General features: G+C 40.8%; 1 protein-coding gene across 1 annotated transcript in view; it reads right to left on the reverse strand.

Moving 5' to 3' along the window:
• Positions 1 to 25,969, reverse strand: part of ARHGEF26 (Rho guanine nucleotide exchange factor 26) — a 118,346-nt gene that overhangs the window by 89,741 nt on the left and 2,636 nt on the right. The window contains exons 2-4 of the mRNA XM_028103029.2: positions 25,771 to 25,810; positions 22,135 to 22,280; positions 2,162 to 2,218 (exon numbers count right to left, since the gene is read on the reverse strand). Of these exons, the coding sequence (XP_027958830.1) occupies positions 2,162 to 2,218; positions 22,135 to 22,280; positions 25,771 to 25,810 (243 nt within the window). The remainder of the gene's footprint in view (positions 1 to 2,161; positions 2,219 to 22,134; positions 22,281 to 25,770; positions 25,811 to 25,969) is intronic.

The following is a 25,969-nucleotide window of genomic DNA, read 5'->3' on the forward strand; positions in this document are numbered from 1 at the left end:
TTCTGTAGGTCAGGTTAATGGGGACGGTCTCAATGTTCATCTCCCTTTTCAGCATCTATAAACTTTAAAGGTGCTGGCCTAGCCTCAGTTGTGCTCCAGGGACTTAAGTGATATAATCATCTAATGAGTAAAGAGTAAGAACATGAAGAGTCTCACTTGACCTGTATCTTGTATAATTCTATCCAATCGATACAATTATCCCTGGGAAATGTAGCACAAACTGAAGAAAACTGTCGCTTCCTGACCAAAAATAGTGGATGTCATGTTGTTAATAGATATGGAACCCTGAATGACAAAATATTTTCAAAAGCAAAGGCTTTTGTAATCAAATGCAAAATACTAAGATTTAAACAAAAAGATCACATGAACTATACAGAATAGATCACAGGAAAAGATGATTAAGTGGTAGTTTAATATAATAGGTTTAATGTAATAACTGTTAAAACATCTTACAATAGAGCCATCAACTACTTAAAAGCAAATTGGGTTAAACTTTCTAAAAATAGCTATATATATATATCCATATCCATATATATATATGGACTCGAAAGGAACCATAAAGTTAGATTTGCTGCTATCGTTAGTTTTTTTTATATCACAAATCTGAATGTTTTCAAAATATAAAGGAAATAAATAGGTTCAAATAGAAAAGGTTTAAAAGAACACATATGTTCAAATGGGGTTAGGACCCTGGAGTAGCTCTTCAATTTGTCCACAAACATTATTTATGCTGCAATGTTAATAATAAAGAAAAAAAAACACTGTCCAAGATTTGGACAACAGATTTTTTTTAGGGTGGTATTTATACAGTGGAATACTATATAGTGGTTTGAATGAATGATCTAGATTAATATACATTAACATAGATAAATCCCAAAAATAGCATTGAATGTCAAAAGTAAACAAAAAATATGTTCAGAATCATCACTTATCTACATTTTAACATTCACATATGTACACTAATATATGTACATAAATATATGTAATACATGATTTAAAAACACAGATTGAGAGGCGCCTAGGTGGCTCAGTCAGTTAAGTGTCTGCCTTCGGCTCAGGTCATGATCCCTGGGTCCTGGGATCGAGTCCTGCATCGGGTTCCCTGCTTAGCAGAGAGTCTGCTTCTCCCTCTGCTTCCCTCCCACCGCTTGTGCATTCTCTCTCTCTCTGTGCACTCTCTCTCTCTCTCTCTCTCTCTCAAATAAATAAATAAAATCTTAAAAAAAAAACAGATTGGATAGGTACATATCAATTAATAATTATAGCTGACTCTGGGGAGGAGAGGAAGGAAATGGCACCAAGGAGAGCACAGGGATTCTACTTTATTGAAAGTCTTGTTTTCTTTAAAAAATATAAGGAAAAAATTATAAATGTAATACATTTGTTAATTCTCAGTGATGGGTAGACCGATGTTATATACTATTCTGTTTTTTTAAACTTAAAAAAAAATGACACTGTAATGTTCCCTTGTATTTTTGTGTTAGTTCATGCCAATAAAATAAAAATACAGCACATGTCCTTTGTGCAGTTCATATGCATGTATATACATAAACATAGTAATATGCATGTAACAGGAGAAAAGTGTTGAGAACTTCACTATATTATTACAATGAGTAATTTCTGTAAAGAGCATTTATTTATATTTCAAGATGTAAAATCCTATTACTATCTGTTTTATTTTTTATTAAGTAAACCTTTATTTTGGTATAATTTTAGATTTATAGAAACCTTGAAAAGAGGGTTTGGAGCTCCTGCATTTCCTTCATCCAGCTTCCCCTAACCAGGGCACACGACATAACCACGGTCCATTACATTCTATCTGCAGACACAGGTACATACTTTACTCAGATTACACCAGTTTTCCCACTAATATCCTGTCTCCATCCAGGATCTAACATCTCTTTCATTTTTCAACATAATTTCTTCCAGTTTAAATACCTCGACTAGGTGTTGTTCAAGCTAAAATGACATTAAGGTATTTTAAGTTTTCTTTCCTGGGTTCTTATGTGTAGTTTTATTTGACAATGAACACATACCGCTTAACGCAAAAGAACAAAATGAATACGTTTTCAAAGGAAAACACTGAACCAATGCACACAGCAGGTGAAAGCACACACACTCTCTTCGGAGCTCTAAAGTATCTGCTCAGTAGAAAACATACCTCCTGTCTTTTTCTCTCCTCCTGGCTAACTGTCTGTGATAATCCATTTCTTTTCACCTAGAGGAAAAAGCAAAATAAAGTTGAGCTCATTCAACAATTTATTATGTAAGGCATAACTCCATGCTCTTTGAGAAATGAATTTGAGGAAATTATACAAAATGTGTGAATTCAGTACATGTTAATTTTTGGGTCCCTCATAGAATATTTACTCACAGTCATAAATTAGCATCAACACAAAAGAACTGCAAAGTGTGTGAATTCAGCACATACTAATTTTTGTGTCCCTCAGAGAATATTTAATCACATTAATAAATTAGCATCAACACAAAAGAACTGCAAAGTGTCTAGAACACTCTCCCATCAGGTTGTGCTAATCTATTCTAGTTTTAGGTCTAGATATTCCTAAAATGCTTATCAAATTAATTTCCCAAATCACAAATGAAGAAATCTAACAATACAGAAAGTGAAGCCACCCTTCTGAGAGTTTACTGCCCAGGATCCCACACTGAAAAAATAACTTTAATACTATTTTTCACCAACACTCCATGGAATACCCATGCTCTTCATAGAAACCCAATCAAGAAACAAAGAAAACAAAGTCTCCCCTGCCCCAATTTCAGCATTATTTTCAGCACACTGAAATTTGACAAAGAAGGGAATGCGTGGGTGGCTCAGTCCATTGAGCACTGGAAGGACCCCTGATTTCTGCTCAGGTCATGATCTCAGGGTCCTGAGATAGAGCCCTGCATCAGACTCTGCGCTTGGCAGGGAGTCTGCTTGAGATTCTCCCTCTCCCTCTCCCTCTGCTTCCCACCCTGGCTCACATGCTCTCTCTCACTCTCTAAAAATTAAATAATTAATTAATTAGACAAAGAAGGATATTAACTTGATATTCTTTGGAGAAGCAACAGTACCCACAAGAACCAAAGCACCAGTACTATACTGGGAGTAATGCAGTTGCATTGTTAGCTAAATCACTGTGATCTCTACCTAAATTGCCATGCATTTTTATTTGATTACTGCAGTTTCTACCATGATTCAGCTTCTTTTTTTTCCCTTAAGATTTTATTTATTTATTTGACAGAGAGAGAGAGATAGCGAGAGAGGGAACACAAGCAAGGGGAGTGGGAGAGGGAGAAGCAGGCTTCCTGCTGAGCAGGGAGCACGATGCGGAACTCGATCTCAGGACCCTGGGATCATGACCTGAGCCAAGACAGACGTCCAGTCCAGTCAACTGAGCCACCCAGGCGTCCCACAGGATTCAGCTTCTAAACCAGCTGAACCATGAACTCCGTGAACACAGGGCCTGGTGTGTCTTCTGGTATACCTGGCACTGAGTCTGGCATGTGAAAGATACTCATGTTTTTCAGCTAAAGATTAAATTAGCAAAAGGTAAGGCATACATAAAATATTGACCAATTAAATTCTGTGCTTAACAGAAAGAACAGCAAGAAAGGAGAGTGTCCTCCCTTTTTGTGAGAAACTAATAGCAATAAAATATAACACAGGTCTTCAAACATTTATAAAAAGCACAACGATTTGATATCCACCATCCTCCATTTAAAAATAAATATGCTTCCCGTAACAGCTGGGGATTATTCTTCTTTATCCTTAGAAATCACATTTCTGTGTCAATTTTCCCCCCAAATTTCCTAACGTAATTCTGTGTGGCAGGGTATCTTATTAATCACCCTAGCATACTCTGAGGCAAAAATACATTTTTCAATTTAATTTTCTAAAATTTCCTGTGACCACTGAGCTTTAAGTATAAAAGAGACTCTTCTGGATTATATAATCACCACAAATATCATTAATAACCTATGACCAAAATAACATAACTGCCAATTTTAATGCCTTAGGCCCTAAAAGTAAATTTTACTGAGAACGCAATTCTTAGTAAGGTGGGGGTGGGGGTGGGGGTGGGGGGGTTATAGTGGCTTCATTAAAAGAGGCTTCACTGAAACCAATATTTTAAATTGACCCCCCCATATCTTGTACCCCAGTGGAAGGACACCTTGGAACAAGGCACCACACTAAGATTTGGGATGGGTAAGAGGAACACCTTTCTTTAGTAAAATTGCAAAAAGGGCAACTGTGAGAGAGGAGATTGGAAAAAACCCTGGGGTGACACTTAGCACACGTAGTCTCAATTTTAGAAAGGGGAGGATACCTGGAACCTAAAGACGTAAAAAATGGACCCTTAAAAGGCTCCCCGTCCACTCTGCATGGTCTTCGTGAATCCCCGGTGGTGCAAACCTTAGTGTGAAGACTGTGGGTGCGTAGTGCCCTACACTGTGCTGTCACGGAGGTGAAGACACATGTTATGGTCTCTAATCTGACTTTTGGAAAAGGACAGAAAGCAGTAGTATAGAAAGAGTGCTAAATCAGTGGTAAAATCAGCAATCATTTACAGAACATTCACCGTGTGCCTGGATGTGTCGTAAGCATTTTATACCCCCTTTCCCACTGAATCCTCCTAAAAACTCAAGAAAGTCAATGCTATCCTTCCTCATCTCCAATTCAGGTGGGGATAACAAGTGAGGCTTAACATCTGAGAGCACACAGCTAACAGGTATCGAGGGCAGAATCTGCATCCATGCCTGTCTAACTCCAGAGCTCATACTCTCTCTTCTTTTTTAAGATTTATTTATTTTAGAGAGAGAGAGTGGAGGCAGGGACAGAGAGAGAGGGAGAGAGAGTCCTAGGCAGACTCCACACTGAGCACAGAACCCCATGCAGGGCCCAATCCCATGACCCTGAGACTATGACCTGAGCTGAAACCAGGAGTCAAAGCCCCAACCAAGTGCGCCACTCAGGCGCCCCAGGTGCCTGAGGGACCCCTGCTTTCTGTGAGAGGCACCCCATTTCTAGGGTTTGGGCAATCATTACTAAAACTCCTTCTAATGCCAGGCCTGAATCAAGTCTCCATATGTTCTTTTTCATCCACCCATATTGTGGAATGTTCTTAGCCTTACCCACCATCCTGACCCGGGGTCAGCCTGTCAGCAAGAATTCATGACTAGAAAGGCTTCTTCATCCATTTTAATAAGGGAGGAGACCGGCCAGAAGAATGAAACTGTTGAGCACTACTCCCGTATGGTTAACCCTGAGCAGGAATTTCACAGGATTTCCTTCCTGACACATCGTCCTGGCAGATCGATATCCAGGCGCCACGCCCACAATCTCCGCAGGTGAGATCACCCGCAAGAATTTCCACGCACTGGCCTTGTCATCTAGAATTACTAATAAGTTCAGACCCAGAAATCTTCAGAGAAAGAGAATGAACCATGCGGACTTAGAGACCTACACAGGTGACAGCTAGTTTACTAAGGGATTAAGAGTACTTTATCCCGGGCGCCTGGGTGGCTCAGTTGGTTAAGCAACTGCCTTCGGCTCAGGTCATGATCCTGGAGTCCCAGGATGGAGTCCCAGGATCGAGTCCCGCATCGGGCTCCCCGCTCAGCGGGGAGTCTGCTTCTCCCTCTGACCCTCCCCCCTCTCATGTGCTCTCTCTGTCTCAAATAAATAAATAAAATCTTTAAGAAAAAAAAAAAAGAGTACTTTATCCCATTAAGAAGGAAAAAAAAAAAAAAAATCCCCAGACAAAAGAGTTTCTCTTTTGAGGGGGGAAAAAATGTAGTTTTGAAAAAGGCGAAGTGCTAACTCCCAGAATTATAATATTTCATTAATACTAGTACAAACAACGATAAAATACTCCTTTAACCAAAAAGTCATCAGTAAGAAACCAGCAACCCCTACAAAGCTACTGAGACAGAAAAAGAAAAAGATTCCAGGGAGCATTCTTGGATCATAACTAAGAAAACTGAAGTGCAGCACACTGGAGGAGACTGCAGGTTTGCTGCGAGAGTGATGACAGATCAGCCCTTCCTGGCTGGCTGCCAGGCCACGGCTCCAGGGCCTGTCCTTCTCTCTTGGCTCTTCTGTTCCCTGTACAGTGCAGGCCGGACGGCTTCTCCCTCCTGAGTCAAGAGGAATCATTATGTCCCCCTGAGACTTCTTTCCACATTCAACTCGAAATTAAGGAGCACCTGAGAGCAGGTGCCTGGATGGAGAAGGTCATGAACAGGCCAGATGCTTTCAGAGACTGAGCAGTTTGGAGAAATGAAACCAGAGAAAGAGGGCGAGAGGGAAATCAAAGGAGGCCCCCACAGAGACTGGTGAAAAGGCAGAAAACAGACTATTAGGGTAGAATGAACACACTGGAGTAAAATATCAAGCAAAAAGAAACGAGAAGGGATGGAGGATGGAAAAGGAAGGGAAAAAAGGAGAATGTGCACCAAGTTTTTAATAGGAAATACCTCTAAGGGCACCGGGGTGGCTTAGTTGGTTAAGCATCCGGCTCTTGATTTCGGCTTAGGGTCGTGAGATCCAGCTCCATGTTGGGCTCCATGCTGAACTTGAAGCCTGCTTAAGACTCTCTGCCCCTCCCCCTCTCCCCCCCACCCCCATCCCTGCTTGCAGGCTCTCTCTCTCTCTCTCAAAAAAAAAAAAAAAAGTAAATACCTCTGGAAATTTTCTAATTCAAAAACAGCAAACTTTATCAGTAAACTTAACTCACTGGAAGGCTCAGGCTTTTTTTTCCCCCCCCAAGGAAAAAAATGTGTGAAAAGCATATGTTTATACCTACAGTTTTAAAATTGACCTGCCTGTTGCAGTTTGCACATTTCTGCTAAGAGAATCTGAAAGATTATCAAGTTTATCATGCTTCTTCAAGTGTTCCTCTTGTTTCCATGCGTGAAAAAGAAAAAAAAAATAGTACAGCAGCTTCTAACACCTGAATCCTATTGCTACCCTAAATGAAAAGAATTAAAATTGTATAGGCTCCTTCTATATTTTAATAACCTATATTTCATATTGGTAGTTCTGGCTGAGCACAACTGGGAACAGACAGCCAAAGCAACATGCCTCTAAAGTTCTCTTCTGACTTCACTTGAGCTTTCTTATTCCTCACTGATTTAAATATTTTATTTAACTATGTCATCAGTAAACAGAACTGCAAAAGTAGTTTAATGAAACCCCAAGAACTGGATTCTATTTGGGGTTCTTGATTTTGTATAATCTAACCAGTTCACAAAAGTGTTCAAATCCTACCATGGCAGATTCTAGCCTCTAAGGAGAAAGTACGATGCATGTCATTATCTTCAACATTTTAAGTGGATAAAAATTAACTCAAATAAAACAACAAAACTGAGCCCATATCTACAGTTTTAACGTAAGTTAAAAATATAAACATATACGTGGCTTATCAAGACAGTGAATGCAGAGAACTCACTGTTACAATAGTTTTACATTCGTCACTATAGATTGTGTGTGTGTGTGTGTATATATAATGTACGTACTGCTGTAATCAGTATTGAAACTTCACTCACGATCTTTGTAACGGATATATTTTGCATATTCAAATAGTATGGAAATTGACAACTGGCTAAAACTAATAAATTACCAGTATAAGATACTTCATCTATGGGTGTGATATTGTCTAGTTAGACCTAAAATTTTTTAAATTGCTAAAAGGGTAGCTACTCCATCTACAATTCATGCGTGGCTCCTCCTTGATACCTTGCAAGGCTGAGCTTCTTAGATGACTACCCTATGAGGGAACAAGCAGGCTTTTGGCACTGAATTCCATTCCTGCATTCAGCACAGTTACAGGATTTTTCACCTTGCAGAGAACTGTGTCAGAACATCCATAAACTTTGCACAGTTATTCCTTGGCCTTTGACTTCACTGACTGGAATAGGTTATAAGCCAGTCTGATTCTCTAGGCCCAAACAGATCCCCGGTACTGACATCTCTACAGAATAGAGACAGTCCTATATCTGTGAAGGGAGCCGACATTAATAACACCAGTCTCTTGGCCGACCAGATGATCATTTTCCATGAGATATATTCTCAAGCCCTCTGTGAGTTGATACTGTTTCTAGATCAGATGGGTGGCACATTCCTTCCATGTTTCCCCACCAGCCAGGGAAACCTAAAAGGGAGGGCCCCGAAAGACTGACCGTCCAAAAAGGCTCAGAAATATAGCTAGTTAAAAATTAGATCAGATATTTGTAATCCAAGATCACTCTGGCTCTATAAAGCACTAATGTACGTGGAATACTCAATTTAAGCTAAGACCTTTAAACTTGCTGGAGTTTACCCACTTGCTGAAAATCAGCTGGTTATTCATGCTTGTTGGTGATCCCCGATTCACAAGCTTTTGCTCTCAAGAGTTCAAAAATGGTAAGGGAATGAATTGCCAAGTAAAATTATAACATGGGACACAATCACTCCCAGGTCCCTTTCTATAGACTTAACACAACTCACACAGCCCCTGAACCACAAATAAGCTAGAGTTCTTTCACTGTAAATAACATGGGAACAGTTGCTCTCTGAGAGTATGTTTGAAGTCCCTAAAATGAAAAATCTGCCAGGATCCAGAAACAGTGTCCTTGTAACCAGGCCTGTAGGCTCTCTCCGGGCCCACTCATCTACGGCAAAAGATCTTGAGAGATCACTCCACCTAAGCTATGAGCCACCACAGGACACAACTCTAAAGGATCAGAGATCTGTGTAACCAATGATCGATAAATGAGATCAAGAGGAGGACAGTGTCACACTTTCAGGAAGGGGTGGGTAAATGGATAAAATACTGTTAAAAAAAATGGGAGAGGTAGAAGACAATGGCCCCTTCAATAAAATCATTTTAAAAATATGTCAACTAACATGCCAGGGACCTCCTAATATGTTTGTTCAAAAAACTGATCTCCTCTTTGATCTACAGTAATAATAATTCTGCAATCCTTGCCGAAGTTCTTGGATCTTAAGAAACAGCCAGCACTCTCGGCCTCCTGGAGGTAACCTCAGGTCTGCGAAATCAATGGCAAACTCAGATAAGGCAGGCAGGGGCTTGAGGCTTTTGCTCCTCTCTGCCCTGCCGTCACCTTCTACAGACAGAGCCAGGATTCCTGAATGAACCCAAATTATTTCAGTACAGATATGAGGCTGAAAGTACAAACCACAAGCAGGTAGGTAATTAAAAGTACAAGAATAAACTGTCGTCCTTTCTACAATTTAGGAGATACGCATGCATGACTTCATTGCAACCAGCTCTCACTAGCTAGCTATTCGTATTACTAGCCAATTCCTGACTCAAAGTTCTTGTCGGTTCTTTATTTCTCAAACTACCACTGCATCAAATGCTTATCATGCAGCAGAACCTTTTAACAACCCCGCAAGGAAGCTGGCACTGTCCCTGTTTTACAAATAAAACACAGAACCACAGAAAAGTTAAACCACATTAGCCCTACTAAGTAGTAAAACTGGGATTCAAACCCAGTCCTGCCTTCTCACCCGCCCCCACCCCCCACCCCAGGCCAGAGGCTGTGAGCTCTTAACCATCCCAGCAGGACTGCCTCCTAACACTTGTGAACTCCTGGGAGTTGTGATCTGTAGCTATTCCTCCCCTAAACTGCGGTCCTCCTCCTGAATGCCCCAGACACTTCATCTCCCACTGGGTTCCCAGCTTCTGCTGCAGTGAAAGCTAAGCTATCAGCGGGGTGCCCTCACAATTTAACCTGCTCATTAGCCCTGACATTACTCCTGCTAAACACATTCCTCTCTTTCACTTGTGGCTCATACTGGCCTCGTTCCCCTGTGCGGCTACTGAGACCAGGCTCCAATGTACTCATCCTCTAGCCCCCAGATAAGCAAGAGAAACAGCTCTTTTCTCCATCAGCAATTAAGAGAAGAAAATGAAGTTAGCAAAGGCATGAAAAGCTAATGACACAGAGTAGAAAGGATGAAAAGGAAACTGGTTTTAGAAGAGATGGGCAATCTCCACAAGTATTTAATAAAAGATGAGAAGTTTTAAAAAGCGAACACTTAATAAAATACTGAGGAGCAGTGCTTAATAGTGGTTAATAGGGGAAGGGATTGGGGATGGTGGTAAAATCAAAGCAGATTTCAGTCTTACCTGGTGTGTTTAGTGTTATAATAAGGAGAACCTGTCTGTAATTCAAAAAGATTGTTTTAAAGAACGTAATCACCTTTAAATTTTGAATTTTAAGTTGGAAACTGAAGAACAAACTAATGACTAACAATAGGGAGTTGGGTAAAAGAACCAAACATCCACTTATTCGATGAAATACAATTTGGGCTTTAGAAAGGTTCTTATGGACGAAAATGTAATGACATGAAAAGTCATTTCACAACATGGTAAGAGAAAAAAAAATATGTCACAAAACAGCTGGTTTAATGACATGAAAAGATATTTACAACATTGTTAAGAGGAAAATATGGATAACAAGATATTATTGAATTTTTGCTTTAAAAAAACCTCCATATGTACACACACACACACAAAATGTCTGAAAAGTTCTAGACCAAAATGTCAACAGTGATGGGGAGAGGGAGAGATTTCAACTTTTATTGTTTAAGGATGCCAGTAATACCGCATTTCTTTGTTGTTGCCCACAAGGAAAGCTAGAGACATGGCAGGTGATCACCAGCAGATAAAAGTAAAGTAGCTACGGGAAAGGGAGGCAACGAGAAAACAAGATTGCAGTCAAGTCCAAACCACACAGTGGCTTCTGAGGCACTGAGGAAAATGAGTGTGAGGCCGGACAGGTGTGCACATGTGACAGCGACAAGGCCTGGGCTAGAGTTGGGGTAACTGAGCATGGCATCCCCTGACTCATAGTGCAGGCCTGAGTCAACAAGGGCTGACAAGGGCAGAACAGGGCTGAGGTGCCCCTCTTGCAGGAGAGGAGAACTCTTGTTTGTGAAGGTGGCGCCAACACCTCAGTGGCTATTTCATTTTTACTTGTTGTTTTTGTCAAGTGGCAGATGGAAAGGAACGATCAACTCCAAGCCAGTCAGTTACTTCAAACGACACTGACAACAAAGTTAATTCCCTAGATTTGCAATAAAGATCTAACCCTGAGCAAAACCTATTCTGGAAAACTGGGTAAGAAAGCGAACTGATGTTTTACACTAGATGTACAAAGCATGCAATGGTTTCATGGGACAGGGATTATCTTATCGTACGGAGGAGATCTGAGACACTGGCAAGACTTACCACTGTTGTTCTAACATTGACCTATACATCAAACTTCACTCAAGCCATATTTCATACTTCCCCTGCTTTTATTTCCTACTCTTATGCCCACCTAGTTTTAGTCATCCTTTCTAGAGAAAGCTTCCCTGACCTTTATGGCTCTGTGATTTCTATCTATGTCATTCATTTTGGCACTGTGCCCTACATTCTTTCAGAAACACCATTTAGCTGTTTCATTTCTACTGTCTTCTGAACCAGCTTCTAAGTTCCGACAGTGCAGGTACTGGGATTTAGACTTGCTTTGTTTGCCACATCCACTACAATGCAGTGTAATACCAATGAATTTTCAAATCAGACACCACCATTTTCCAAACTACAAGTGAATGACACAAAAAAGTCCATGAATTTCTGGCCAACACCTATTTAAATGTAACAAAACAGAAAAGACAGAAATACCACAGTGTAATGCAAGTATTCAGGGTAACTTCTAACTTTTGTTTGAGATACACACACACACACACACACACACACACACACAAAGATTACAAGGTAAAATATATTTCTCATTTGCTAAGCTTCTGATCTACACTGTGTTTGCAACATTGACTCCACCATGTGTAATTTTTTTTTATTTTTTAAAGATTTTATTTATTTATTTTAGAGAGAGAGAGAGCATGAGCATAGAGAGCTGCAGAGGGAGAGAGAGAAGCAGGCTCCCCACTGAGCAGGGAGCCCGATGCGGGGCTCGATCCCAGGACCCTGGGATCATGACCTGAGCCGAAGGCAGATGCTTAACCCACTGAGTCATACAGGTGCTCCAACCATCATGTGTAAATTTACACTAGATATGTCAGTCATGTTGCTAAACAGTCTCACAGACCCCTACAAGGAAAGTTGTTCTCCTCAGGCCTCCACAACATAAACAACCCAAGGTGGCCACATTTCGCACCATAATGCATCAGAGGCCAAAACCGACTAGAATAGAGCTAGTTACGCACCTGGCCAAACAACAAAAAAATCATTAAGTGACCTATTAAGTGGGGGGGAAGCGCTGAGCTGCTCTGATTGGTTGGATTCTCTCTCAAGAAACTGAACTGGGTAGTTATATATGGAAGCTGACAGGAAAATGGGAAGTGGGGTAGGACCATGCTAGGTAACCGTAAGTCTAAGTTACAACAACTCAGAAACAGAGTGTGCAGGAGCTCTCGGGAGAAAAGACAGACACAGAAGAGAGGGAAAATAAGTTCATGACAAGAAAAGAGCCACCAGGCAGATAGTTGCTGAGACACATTGTCGGCCAAGTACCAAAGAGAACTATCATTCCTGCTTTTCCAGAGCCCAAGGCTCCGTTCTAGGTAATCTCAAAACCCTAACAGTAATAGTTGGAGAGTAACCATATTTAACATCTCATCGTCTCAGCTGCCTTGATACAAGGTAGAAAAATAGTACTCTCGTCGTGTTATTGTCCTGAGGACTACATAAATTGTAGTGAACTCACCTAGTACAACCCCTGTGCACAGTAAGTCCTCTGCAAATATCTGGTCAATAATTTAACTGCATGTCAACAAATTAATATCATAATGATCCAATGGCAGGTCCCTGAGCTACAGCTATCCTGCAAGTCAGCCACTGCACTGTCTGCTCCTACTGAGACCTTGAACCCATGAGGATACAGGGGCTCCCTATTGCTCAGTTGAGTGAACAACAATCCCACTCCTTTGCATATCACTACCTGAAGCAGTTTCCTGCCACTTCAAAATGGGAACCACTCCATTTCTGTGTTATTTCAGTTGGATGAGTGGCACACCCACCACACCAAAAGGGAAAATAATCTGCAATTTCCTTTCACTGGCAACACTACTTTTTCTGTAGGAACTATCCGTTGGCTCTATAATCTTTACCTCTTCAAATAATAGATATTCAGATAATGAATACCATAATAATCTTAAGACTTTAGAGCACAGACTAAAGTAGAAAATCAAGAGGCTATCAGTACTCTGGATAAATCAGCAAAATTTGAGAAATAAATTTTTAAACACAAGTCCAGCATTTAAAGATTCAATAATAATTTTTACAGCGACGACTTCTCAAATCATCATGGAGACAAATCACTCTGTGGATGTGGCCTTGAGGAACAGTCCCATCATTGGACTAAAGGAGGAGACGCCACAAGGGCACATCTTAAGATCAAGAGGGTAAATACAAGAATCTGATAGATGATTTCCACAATCCAAAGCTCAGTATTATAGAGCCTTTTCACACAGTCATTCAGAACTCCTCAAAGTAACTGAGCCTTCCCTCCTTTTGCCTAATTGCCCTGTATTCCTACAGAATGCTATCATTCTCGAATGCATCCCATTTACCTCCCCAAAAGAAATACCAAGTGAAAAATTAGGTTGCCATTGAATTTGATTTCATAGTAGCCAATACCTACCACAGGCTAACGAAGTTTTAAACTATGACGATGCCAAGTTCCCCAATGTATCAAAGATGTGTATTAAATCCAGGAGGTAGCCAACCAATGATCAAGAATTTTTTTTTAATAAAAATTAAAAACAGCCTCCAAATGGTCCCTAAACAGGAAACTTCCTCGCTGTTTTCACTGCTGAGTAACTTCCTACTATTTTCACTTATGGGATTAGATTTCTGCATGTATTCATTTATTTATACATTCATTAATAAACTCATCCAATAGTTCCTGCAAGTCTACTATAAGTCAGGCACTATTTCATATGTTAGGGAAACAGCAGGAAACAAAATGGACAAAAACCTCTGCCTTTATGCAGCTTTTATTTCAGCAGAGTAGATGGATAATTAACCAAAAAAGTAAATCACACAGTATGTGAGAGAGGTAAATGCCATGAAGAGGATAAGAAATGTTAAAGGTGGGGCGCCTGGGTGGCTCAGTCATTAAACATCTGCCTTTGGCTCAGGTCCCGATCCCAGGGTCCTGGGATCGGGCTCCCTGCTCCGTGGGAAGCCTGCTTCTCCCTCTCTCACTCCCTCTGCTTGTGTGCCTTCTCTCGCTGTGTCTCTCTCTCTCTGTCAAATAAATAAATAAAATCTTTAAAAAAAAAAATGTTAAAGGGGTGCTAGGGAGAAGGTGAGGGAGAAAACCATGTGGCTCTCTGGAGGAAGAGCCACTCACTATAAGCTGGGCAGACCACAAACGCAAAGGCCCTAGGGCAGAGTACACCTTGTATTCTAGGAACATCAGTGTGACTGAGCAATGAGGAAGATGGAGGAGGAAGCAGGAGATGAGTTCAGGAAGGGAATCAGGCCAGATCACACAGCCTCACTGGCCACTGTAAGGCTTGGCCTCTACTCTAAGTGGAGGTGAGAACACCCGAAGGACCAGAACAAAGAGTATGTCAGCATATTTTAACAGCATCACAAATAAGCAATATAATTATATGCTGCTACATAGAGAGGAGATGTAAAGGGACCCCAGGAGATACCGGAGTTGAGCTGGGAAGCAGTGGGGATAATCCACTTCTCAAGGTAAAGGCAACAAACAGGCTTTACACCAAACTGGAAGAGGTTATGGGAGAAACAGAAGAGTGAGGAACGACTCCAAGGTTTTTGACCTTGGCAACTAGAAAGATGGAGTTGTTACTTGCTTAGAAAAAATATATATATATTGTGGGAAAAGCAGGTCTGGGTGGGAGAGAAGAGAATTAGCAGAAGTAAACTTTTGGACAGGTTAACTTTGAGATGCCAATTATATCAGAAAAGAATCTGGATATCCTTGTCTGAAAACTCAGGGAAAGGTCTAGTCTAGAGATAGGAACTTGGAAGTCATCTGAGTATATGATGCATTTAAATCCATAAGATTCGATGAGATCACCAAATGAGTACAGATAAGACGCCCAGAGTCGGAGCCCAGGGAGCCTCCAGCATTTAGAGATGGGAAGAGTGAGGAAGTGCCCACCAAACAGAGCAAGAAACTTCAGCTGAACCAATTTTATTTTAACTCTTCCTACCCACCATTCCCCCAGAGGGTCTACATACAGGACAGTTTCTCTGCCTGGGACTCCTCAATTCTGTCCCTGTCCCCCACCACCAATGCTGCCCAGATACCTGTCTTGACACGCCATTGATGGCGGCTCTTGTCTCTTCCTTTGCCACCGTCTATCAGTTGGCAGCACCTTGCCCAGACAGGTGCCCTCCCCCGTAGGATCTCAGAGCAGCACGAACATGTCCTTCATGGCATTCATGCAGCTGTAATTCTGTCATTTATCTGTGGGGTTATTTGATATTTGTCTCCCCATGAAGGGTGTCTGTAAGGAAATGAAAGCAAGGTGGAGTCTGTTTTGCTCTATCTCCAAGTGTCTAGCACAGAGCAGGCTGCCATAAAGACTAGATGAATGAAGGAATCATTCATCAATCTCTCTTGTTGGTTTTCTGCTCAATGAAATAATAAGACCCTCTTTGTATTGGATCCCAAGTCTAGGTTTCTGATTGAAATATCTTTTTGTAGTTATGCCAATCAAAATTGAATATCCCTGTGCTCATCTTCTCCCACTTTCTTGGAGCACCTGTCTCTTGTGCTCTGCCTCCCTAGGGGTATGGTGCACACATACCCACATTTCATACCCTATTGTTCTCTCGGGAGAATTAAGAACATAAACATTGGCGTATCTATTCAATTGCCCTTTCATTACTCAGCTCCAGCTGGAACGGTTTTCTCTTATATATGTATATATAAGAAATATATATATACACATATATATGTACATGTAGATATATGTATATATATAAGAATGTAAGAATATATATATATATATATATATTCTTCAGAAAGGGTTATATAGCTCAAGTTCCAAGTCTGCTATAATTCAGAAAAAGTAAAACTTATAAAGGTGATATGAACAACATGGAAACTATACTTAATACACAGAGAGCTCCAAGGGCACCTGGGGGCTCAGTCGGTTGAGCATCTGGCTCCTGATTTCAGCTCAGTTCAGGATCTCAGGGTCATGGGATATAGCCCTGCTTCAGGCTCTGCGCTCAGCGAGGAGTCTGCTTGTTCTTCTCCCTCTGCTCCTCCCCCCACCCTCTCTTTCTCTCTAATAAGTAAATAAAATCTTTAAAAAAAAAATACATAGAGAGCTCCAGTAAGGTATTCCCAGTATTTGGAGATAAAGTCAAGAAAAAAAAAATATCCTCAAACTGAAATTTACAAAAAAAAGAAAAAGAAAAAATTATAAACAAATATTTACATACATACTCATGTGTGCATTTTTCTAAAGATCCATGCCTCAAAGTTTTTATTATGTTCTCAAAGCATGCATAACCTTTCAAAGGAAAAGAGGCAAAACAGCTATCCATCCTCCAGAATAATGCAGAAGCTAGAAAGAGCAGTGAAGACCATCATGTATAGACATGAAATGATTTATAAGACACATGGTTCAGAAAAAAAGCAAACTGTAAAACCTGCAGAGTATATATTTAAGTAAACACACGTCATCTTTATATTTCCCTTAAATGTATATATGTGGACTTTGAGAAGAACTTTACCAAATTGAGGACAGCATTCCTATAAAGAAGGGGAAAGAGATTGGGATTGCAGATATGACAAAAGAGATTTTAGTCTTACCTGAAATGCTCATTTTTTTTTTTTACGTGGAGAACGTATTAGGTGTTGCTTATATAAATCAAAATTAATTTTCAAAAATGTTAAAAGAACACCATAATCTAATTGTACTGAAACGGCAGGAACATATATAGAGGCCAGTCTCTGGCTCAGCTAAGCAGGCTCCCAGTTCCAGCTGTCTTGGCTAGAATAGAATCTCTGGTGTGTCTCAGGTGTAGGCACATGGATCTCTATTTCTGTTTATAAAGATACAAACATTCCAGGAGACCTACTGTCCAATTTAAAAGTGTAGACAAGTATATATCCAAAGCCCTGATTGTTTCCACTATGAGGGCTAAAAGCAAACCAGGCATGAAAAATGAGCATTTTTTTTTCTATTTTTTAAACACAAAAGATAGATATGGTAAAAGGCATTAATCACCAACTAAGGTAAAAAATAATTTATGAGACTGCAATGTTGCAAAACATGAATGGAAAACTATATGACTGAAGAGATTATTTTAAGGAGCAAGTCACTGAACAACCAAAAATTAATTTAGACACGTGTGAAAATTTAAGGAAAGAGAAGGCATTTTTCTATGACCTCTAAATGCACTGAACATTTTTCTGCAAACAGGATGATATTCAGGTTATTACATCTGTTGAGCTCTAGTTTTTAGTAGAAAACAGAAGATCTTTCACAATAAACACGGTGTAAGTTCTAAAAGAGTAAGTCCCATCAGATCCAACTGCTAAGTCTCCAAAGTGTCTGTTATATAGTCAACTGGATGAAATTACATTTCTATAAAATCACCATTTTTCAAATCGCCCTTTCTCATTTGGCAGTTCCAGAAAGTCGTCCAAAGGCAAACGGTGTGAGCTTGAAGAGCGGAGCCAGGTCCTAACATCGGATCTCCCGTTAAACCGTTAGCCCCACTCTGCACCGCTGAAGGAATGCTCTGATGAAAATAGAAAAACCGGTTCCTAACTAGAGTTTAAAATTTTTGAACAAACCGAAGAGATACTCAAAATGATTTAAGATGACTGATAAAGCCCCCTGTCAGCAAGTGCAAAAGAAGAGCAGAGCAGAGCAGAGGATGACTATATTAGGTGCTCAATTCCAGTGGGAAGTTTGCGGGCGTGCCTGTTTTTGCCTCTGGAGCCTAAACACCCTTTTCAAAGGTACCTGGCATGTGAAGGTGGTGGAAATTACACAAACACACCCCATGGCAAATAAATGGGGTCAGGCCATGGCTGGTGAGTGTGGCTTCGGTGCTGTCGCTGATCTTGACAAAACAAACACTGGTTTCACAACCATCATTTTTCAGTACATGTTCAGTACGTGAGCCTGGGACAGGGAGGCGTGGTTATGAGGAAAAACGACACGACTCCAGTCAAGATTTATCTTTTATTTTCTGTAATACTGCAAATGCTTCCAGAATCCCATTAAAGGATGAACTTTAGAAAATCCTGAAGCTCCCTTTGCATCCAGGACTCAACTGGCCACACACGTGGCAGTCACTGTAACAAAGACTTGGGTGTTCTATCCCCGACTAATAATATCGATATTTTTCTTCAAATCCACAAGCTCGTCCCAGAGGTCCAAGAACTGTTGGCTTCATCTTCACACTGCCATTTTAGGTGAGTCACTGGGCAACTGACCTGCGTGTGGCAGGTTCTTGGTCTCTGGGCACAGATCTCTAGAAGTCAAAAATGACTTCCCAAGCTCAAAGCCTCAAATCTGGGAACCACAATGATTTTAAATTATTTCTCGTATATTAGGGCTCTCCCAGGCCTGAAAAGCAGCACGAAGTTATATTCCCTGGAATGAAGACATCCTACACCTACCTACCTACCTACTTTGTAACAACTAAAAGAGATCTACTTCCTCTGAAGATCAAGGGAACGAAGAGTAAACCTGTCACTATCTTATGATACACTAAGGAGCCCAGGTTGTATTTCTGACTACGGGAGAACAGCCACCAATGCATGGAGAACCTGTTGGCAGAGGCAACATTGCTAAGTACATCCCCCGTTCAATTACTTCAATCTGACTAGAGAAGTCTGTGGCAGCTAGACTTTCCCTTCTATTGAGGCCCAATTAAATGTCTCTCACACAGTTCTAATGCTCCCTTAATTGTTAGATAACCACAACACTACAGTTAAACCTGTCCCCGACAATGTAAGTGGGGACACTTGTCACCCGTGTGATTGTCCAGTGGAACCAAAGGAGACATATAAACAAGCACACGAGGACTTTCTACATCAGACTGAAGGCTTAAAGACCTACGCAACCCCCATACATTACTGCAAACAGCTGCACTACTCAAGAGCCTTTTGCATACTGAATGCTTCTTACAGTGAGCTGATAAGAAAAGTTTCATCCTCACAGAAGGCAGGCAGGTATTTGCAACAAGGAGATTTTAAGAAAATAAAACAAGCAACAACAGCTACTGCGCACGTGTGCTCACGCAAACCGTCACACTCAGAAAACCCCTGTCCTACTCTCTTTCTGGCATGAAGTCCAGACTCAAAGAAGAGTTTTGTGTTAAAGTGATATATGCACGATTAGATGGGGGCTACCCTATTAATTTGGCACACTAAAGACAAGCATGGAAAGAGCAGATGTTTCGGAGACCCGCACTAACCGCTGCAGCCCCTCGACAAGGAAGGATTGGGGCATGAGGTCCGACAGAGAAATGGAGGTGCTGACCCCTATCAATGGAGAGGATGAACAATGACATCCTGACATTGTTCAAAATTCACAAAGCTTCCTCTCTTTAGGGTCCTAACTGAAACTTGGCCCCTAACAACTGCTAGGCTTCCAAAAAAGCAATGACCACTTTCTGCGTTGAAATATCTACTTTCCTAAAAGCCAGAGCTGCTTGCATCGTTTTAGTGGATAGAAAACCCACGTGGGAAGTCCAGAAGAGAACTTCAGGACAGTGATTATTTTGGGAAAGCAGAAAGGAGAGAAGTACTAGAGAGGAGGGTGGTTCACTGGATCTGCCTAAAAAAAAGAGAGATCTGCAGTAAAGATGTTAAAATGTTAACATTTGTTCAATGTGGGTGGCAGGTACCCAGAAATCTCTTACACATACTTATTTTTAAGTTTTTCGGCATATTTGCAGTACTTTATAATAATAATAATAATAAACTAAGGTAAAATGTTTTAAATGTGAAAAGGAGACCCAAAATGCAAAAAAGAAAATGCAGGCTGGTGTCTAAGAATGGGAGGTGGCAAAGTCCAATGCTGCTTTGATTAAATGTAATTGCCAAGCAACACAATAAATACACACAAGCCTCCTGGGAGCACTAAAACCCAAGATAACACACACTGAAGTTAGAACCCACTTTATAGTTTTACATTTTATCACCAGTCTTTTGATAGCAATCTTGTTAACAAAAGGCACATGGGTACATGTATCCTTTGCCAAATGAAATGCATGCCCATATTTGCAGTTGTACTGAAGGATGTGTAGTATTATCTTAATGTGCATTTGTTAATCTAGCTGAACGCCAAACTTTAGGAGGCCTTAGTATGGCAGCTTGCTCTTCAGCTCTCAAGCTAGGTAGGATCAGAGTGTAAGTGACACGTTAGTACACACTGCTGTTTAGCGTGCAGAGAATAGCAGCAAGATTCAGGCCGGGGCTAACAAATGCAGCTGTTGCCATGGAGGAAGAACTCAAAAAATCCACAGCTTTCTTTTCAAGGATCCTCTACCAAATGGTCCACACCAACAACGGAATGACAGCCATTTAGAGCCAACATGGCCTCCATGGGCCTTGTCACCAGTTTTTCCACATATGTGCTTTGGGATATACTATCATGAGATCATTAGATTAGGGTATAAGGCTACCAATATGTCACTTCTTTGGATAGGTATTACCACCTGACCACATGCAAAAATCATAGAAATATCCCAGAAGTTCCAAACTGTCAGCACAGGAGACAAGACTGGCCCATAAATACTTTGTTGGCCTCATACATCATTTTCTAACACTTGAATTGGGATAATATTCATAAAAATCTGGACTGCTGCCTTCTCTTTTCTAAATGTCAGAAGATCTGGCAACACTGGACTGGTGTGAGCTAAGTGGTGGCTGCTGAGGTTATATTGGACCTGTTCACCATAACACCCACCAGGCCTCAACCTCCACACTCACCAGCATCCTCTTAATGCTGCTTGCCCTACCCCTGCAGGCATTGCAGCCTGTGGCATTACTAAGGGTGCCACACCTTGGAGGCACTGGAAATGAATAAATCCTCCTTGGAATACAATTAGGGGCTGGGAGGGATACAGGGAGAAAGGGCTGGGTTTCTAGAATTCTGAATTCCAACACAGGGTGGAAGAAGGGAGGAAGAACCTGACCAGAAGTCATTCCCATCATCACCATACATCCATTCCCATGGCCTGTTTATGAGCTCCAACATACACAACTCCTTTTCTTATACCAGCGTGTCCCCTGAATACATGAGATTCCGGACTCTGAACAATGCCCATTTCAGCTTAAGAGGGAATCGCTTCTGCTCCCATGTTGCCTAAGGGACTCACAGAGGTGTACTGGCTTGTTTTTGATGCAATGCTCCCACCACCCAAGCCAGCCATGGGAATTCCTTTCTACTTGGTAATGCATCGGATGCCCACAGATGCTGTGCCCAAACTCCCATCAAGTAAACTAAGCAGCACACTGTGACATTTGTTAAGCCAGGAGGAAGAGAAATTATAGCTATAAACAAAAGATGTTTGATGCAGAGAGGAGAAATTACTCATCAATACAACATAAGTGTCAGACACGCTCACACAAAAGATGCACAGAAGGAAATGGAACAGAATGCCACTCATTAATCAACTGCAAGAACATATAAATGTGTCTATATCAAATGAAATTTCCAAGGAAGAACTGTCATAAACTCCTTATTATGCACAGATACACACACACACACACACACACACACACACACACACACACACACACATTTGTATATATAGCCATAATCATGATAAAGTTCAGGATAGATTAAGTTACCTCGGCATATATACTATCTAAAAAATAAGAAAAGATACCGAGCAGAAAAAACTTCCAGAGTATACTGTATCAGTGTCAAGGTACCTTATTTTATCGAAACCTAATTTTCCTGATCAGAAGTATCAAAATCAACGTTCTCACTGGTGTCTGAAGAGTTTCAAGAAACATTTCACAATATAAAGAAGAGTCTTTCTCTTTCAGGTTACAGGATCATTGGCAGAAAAAATTAAAACCGTATCTAAACCTAATTTCCACAACTTGGTGTTTTCATGCCCACGGATCGGAAAGAAAAAGGTAAACACTTACCGCAGAGAGCTGGCTCCATGTGGACCTCAGTGGCTTGTGGTGAATCACAATTTTTTCATCTGACTTCTGTTCTTTGGGCTCCGACTCTTCATCAGAGTCAATATCAAGAGCCTTTTCTTTGTAGTTCTGATACAGGACAGCATTTTCTGCAAGATATACAAACCCTACATGTCACTAATTGCCCCCATCATTATGCTACTTGTTCTAAACAAACATCCAGATTTATACGATGTTTGGTCTCCAGTTTAATAAACAACAAAGAAGCAAATGGATTTTGTCACTGAAGAATAATTACCAAAAAGTGATTTTCTCACTCACACAGCCCTGTCCCAAATTCATGCAGGGGAAGGCAAGGGATCCATGCATGAAATACCCACTGAAGCAGTTTCCACATCTCTGTCCACCATTCATGGAGGATAGCCATGCCTGTTAAATCACTGGTTTTGTTTTTTTTGGGGGGGGAGGTTAAACCGAATTCATATCCTTCTTTTCCTTCAAAGTCCATCACCATTCATTTACCCATTTAACAAACATTTATTGTATAGCTACAATATGCCAAGGGCTGGGAGTAAGTGGAAAATAAAAGACACTTCCTGTGTCCTCATGAGCTAAAAATAGGAAGAGAAAATAGTCCAAGTTACTCATTCATTTATTCATTCAACTGATATTTGGAAAATGCCTACTAGATGCCAACAACTGCTAGGCACTAGGGATATAACGATGAACAAAAAAGATAAAAATCCGAATCTTCATAGAGTGGACATCAGAGTCAGCAGAGAATGGCAATAAATAAACAAGTAACTTTCAGGGTATGTCAGATGCTGGTAAGTGTCATGGAGAAAAATAAAACAGGGAAAGGAGGGGAGCGTTACAAGGGGGGTATGTATATTTTTAAATAGGGTGGTCTGGGGAGGCCTCACCAAGATGACATTCAAGCAAAGACCTAAAAGAGGTGAGAAAGCAAGCCACCTTACAGCTGGGGAAAGAACATATCATCAGAGGGAAGAGCAAGTACAAAAGTCCTGGGACAGGAGTCTGTTTTGTACATCTACGTGTACAAAGATCAGCAAGGAGGTCTGTATGCCTGAAATGGGGTGAGGAAAGGGAGAAAGCTTAAGAGAGGGCCGTTGGGGATGAATAGGAGGCAGATCATGCAGGCCCTTGACTCAGTGCCATTGAAAGTACTCTGGTTTTCACTCCAAGTGAGAAGGCAAGTCATTATTGGGTTGAGGACACAATAATCTTGTACATAAACGTACCTATAAGCTGAACAATTTATATACAGGTATTCTGAGAACAGACTCTCAGCAGGCGTGACCCAGTCTGGAGGTCAGATGGGTGTTACTAAGAAAAATTTAAGATCTGAAAGCTGAGAAGCTACAGAGATCAAGGAGAAAGCATATACAAAAGCCCCGAGGCAAGAACAAACGTAATACCTTAGAAGAAGAAAGGAAAAGTCCACCTGTAGAGCATGGGTGTCTAGTGGACAAAGGTGCAAGGTGAGTTTAGGGAGATGAGCCAGACAGTCTCAATCAAGCAGAGGTTTGCAGGCAATGTTAAAGAACTAGATTTTTATCCCAAGTACAAAACAACTGAATTTCTTTCACACTGCGAAGAATGTATTTTATCCTGATTGCAGTGGGAATCCGTGGAAAGGAAAGATTTGATTCTATTGTTGTAGCAAATCACTGAGTGCGTAGGGGACTCAGTAGGATGCTATGGGAGAATGGACACTTGGGCTCCTGGGGACAGACTGGAGATGGGGGTCAGAGAAAGGGAGGTGGTAAGGATGTTACCTAGGTCGGCAGGTCCCCACAACGGCACAGGACGAGATGGCAACACCCGAAGAGATTCGGCTTCAGAGGGAAAGACTTGGCATTTGGTGTGGGACACACTGAGCTTGCCATGCCTTTCCCACCTACCGAAGGGGGCAAATGTCTGCCTCCTCTCTCATGGACTGCTGCATGTTCTGTAGGCACCATGACTAAAATAATCCCGGACTCAGTGCAAGATTTTACTGTTCTCGGATTGTCTGACATATGCATACACTGTTGGTAAGATTCCTCATTCATTCTCACAACAAACCCAGGCAATAATAGTATTATTAGGCTCCTTTCATACACGATGAAACTAAGGTTTGGTGAGGCTAAGATGCTTGCTCAGTGTCACTCAACCGATGAACAGAAGCAGTAGGAGAGGAACCCAGGTCCCCGACTCCACCATGAGAGGCTCTCACCACTCTACCGCATCTCATCCTGAGTTACAATTCTTGTTAGTCGTTAACTGTAAGAATTCTGTATTCCTCATGTACATATATGTGAGAACAATTTCTAGGTCATCATATTTGAGAAGACACAAGAGAGTGCATAGAAACAGCTCCATATAAAAGGAAACAACATAGAACTATAAAAAAGTTGTGTCCTCCGACTTGAAAAAAAAAGCTCAACAATTTCTAACCCTTTAAGACAGAGATCCCAGAATCAATGTCATATTTGAGAAGATACAAAACATCTCTAAGTACGCATTAGGTAGACGGCTCTGTTCACTTCATGGTCGTAAAGTGATACAAAGGAAGCAAACTGGACTAAGAACCAGTTATCTCTACTAGTGCTATGTGATAGTGCAGTGGGCAAGGCACTAAACCTCTCTAAGGTCCCAGTTTCCTCAATTATAAAACCAGGGAGATGAATTTATCCAAACCAGCTAAAATACTATATCTGGGTTTCTTCTCCATATAGAGCAGTTTCCTAAGATTGGTGCAATGAAAACGTTTTTTTAAACTGGTCATGCTGAAATACTCCAAGGGAACTGATTTTTGTAAGAATTATATAGGGAAATAGTTTATAACCCCCTAAGATTATGTATTTTATAACTCTGGGTGATTTTACATCAGATTTACTCATAGACAGGCATACCCTTCTTCATGACTCTTTAAAGGTCAGAAAATCTTAACAGTTCAAAGTATGACAGCAAGTAACTACCTCCACCATACTCCCCAGACCTGCAAGGGCTGCAGGTGGGGCTGCTCACTCGCTCTGTGCCCTTCCAGTTGGTTGACACTTGACCCATCTGTTTACCAAAGTCCGCTAATCTGATTAGGGTTTGAACACCTGGCTGAAGCAGCTTTTCTATACGGGTTACAGATTCTTAGGAATATGTTTCCAGCAGCCAGGAGCATTAGATTTCCCCAAAATTGAAACTTGATAAGCAAACAGGAAATCAGAAGTGACATTAAAATGTGGAAAAGTGGGGGAAAGAATATTAAGTCAAAGGAAATATGACTTAAGATCTAAATGTCAAACTCAGAGGATTTTTAACTAAAAAGCCAGACTAGCTCTTACTCTTTCTCCATTTTTTGAGGGAGGTGAAGCTAGAGCCAGAGTAGATAAGAATTAAAAATCCAGGACATTGGCTGACAAAGTTATCAGCTTACAAAGAATGCCATTAATTCCATTCACTGCTGGTATTACTGGATGAAAATTTAGCTTAGTGCAGAGCTTTGTACTGTATAATTTGGGAAGAAGTTGGACATTTTTCTCATCTTAAGTAACTTTTTGTTACTGCAGTTGGATTTCAACTTATAATTGATATTCCACATTGAAACAGCAATAAAAGTCTGGAAAATCAAATGCTTACCTTCCCCATCAAATGTTCCTTGTCCTTTCAGCATTTTTTTCTAAGAAACAAGAAAAGCAAAAAAGGAAAAAGCAAAGCAAACTATGTATGAATGAGCCAAATAGAAAATACAGCTATTTTAAGAAAAAGTACTACTTCTTGTTGTTACATTCATTAGATTTCCAAAAGCATACAGCAGATGATGGATCCCCTGAGTAGT

The sequence above is a fragment of the Eumetopias jubatus genome, unplaced genomic scaffold, assembly GCF_037043125.1.
Source record: "Eumetopias jubatus isolate StellerSeaLion01/CBP00866 unplaced genomic scaffold, mEumJub1_p1.0 scaffold_1, whole genome shotgun sequence".
NCBI lineage: Eukaryota > Metazoa > Chordata > Mammalia > Carnivora > Otariidae > Eumetopias > Eumetopias jubatus.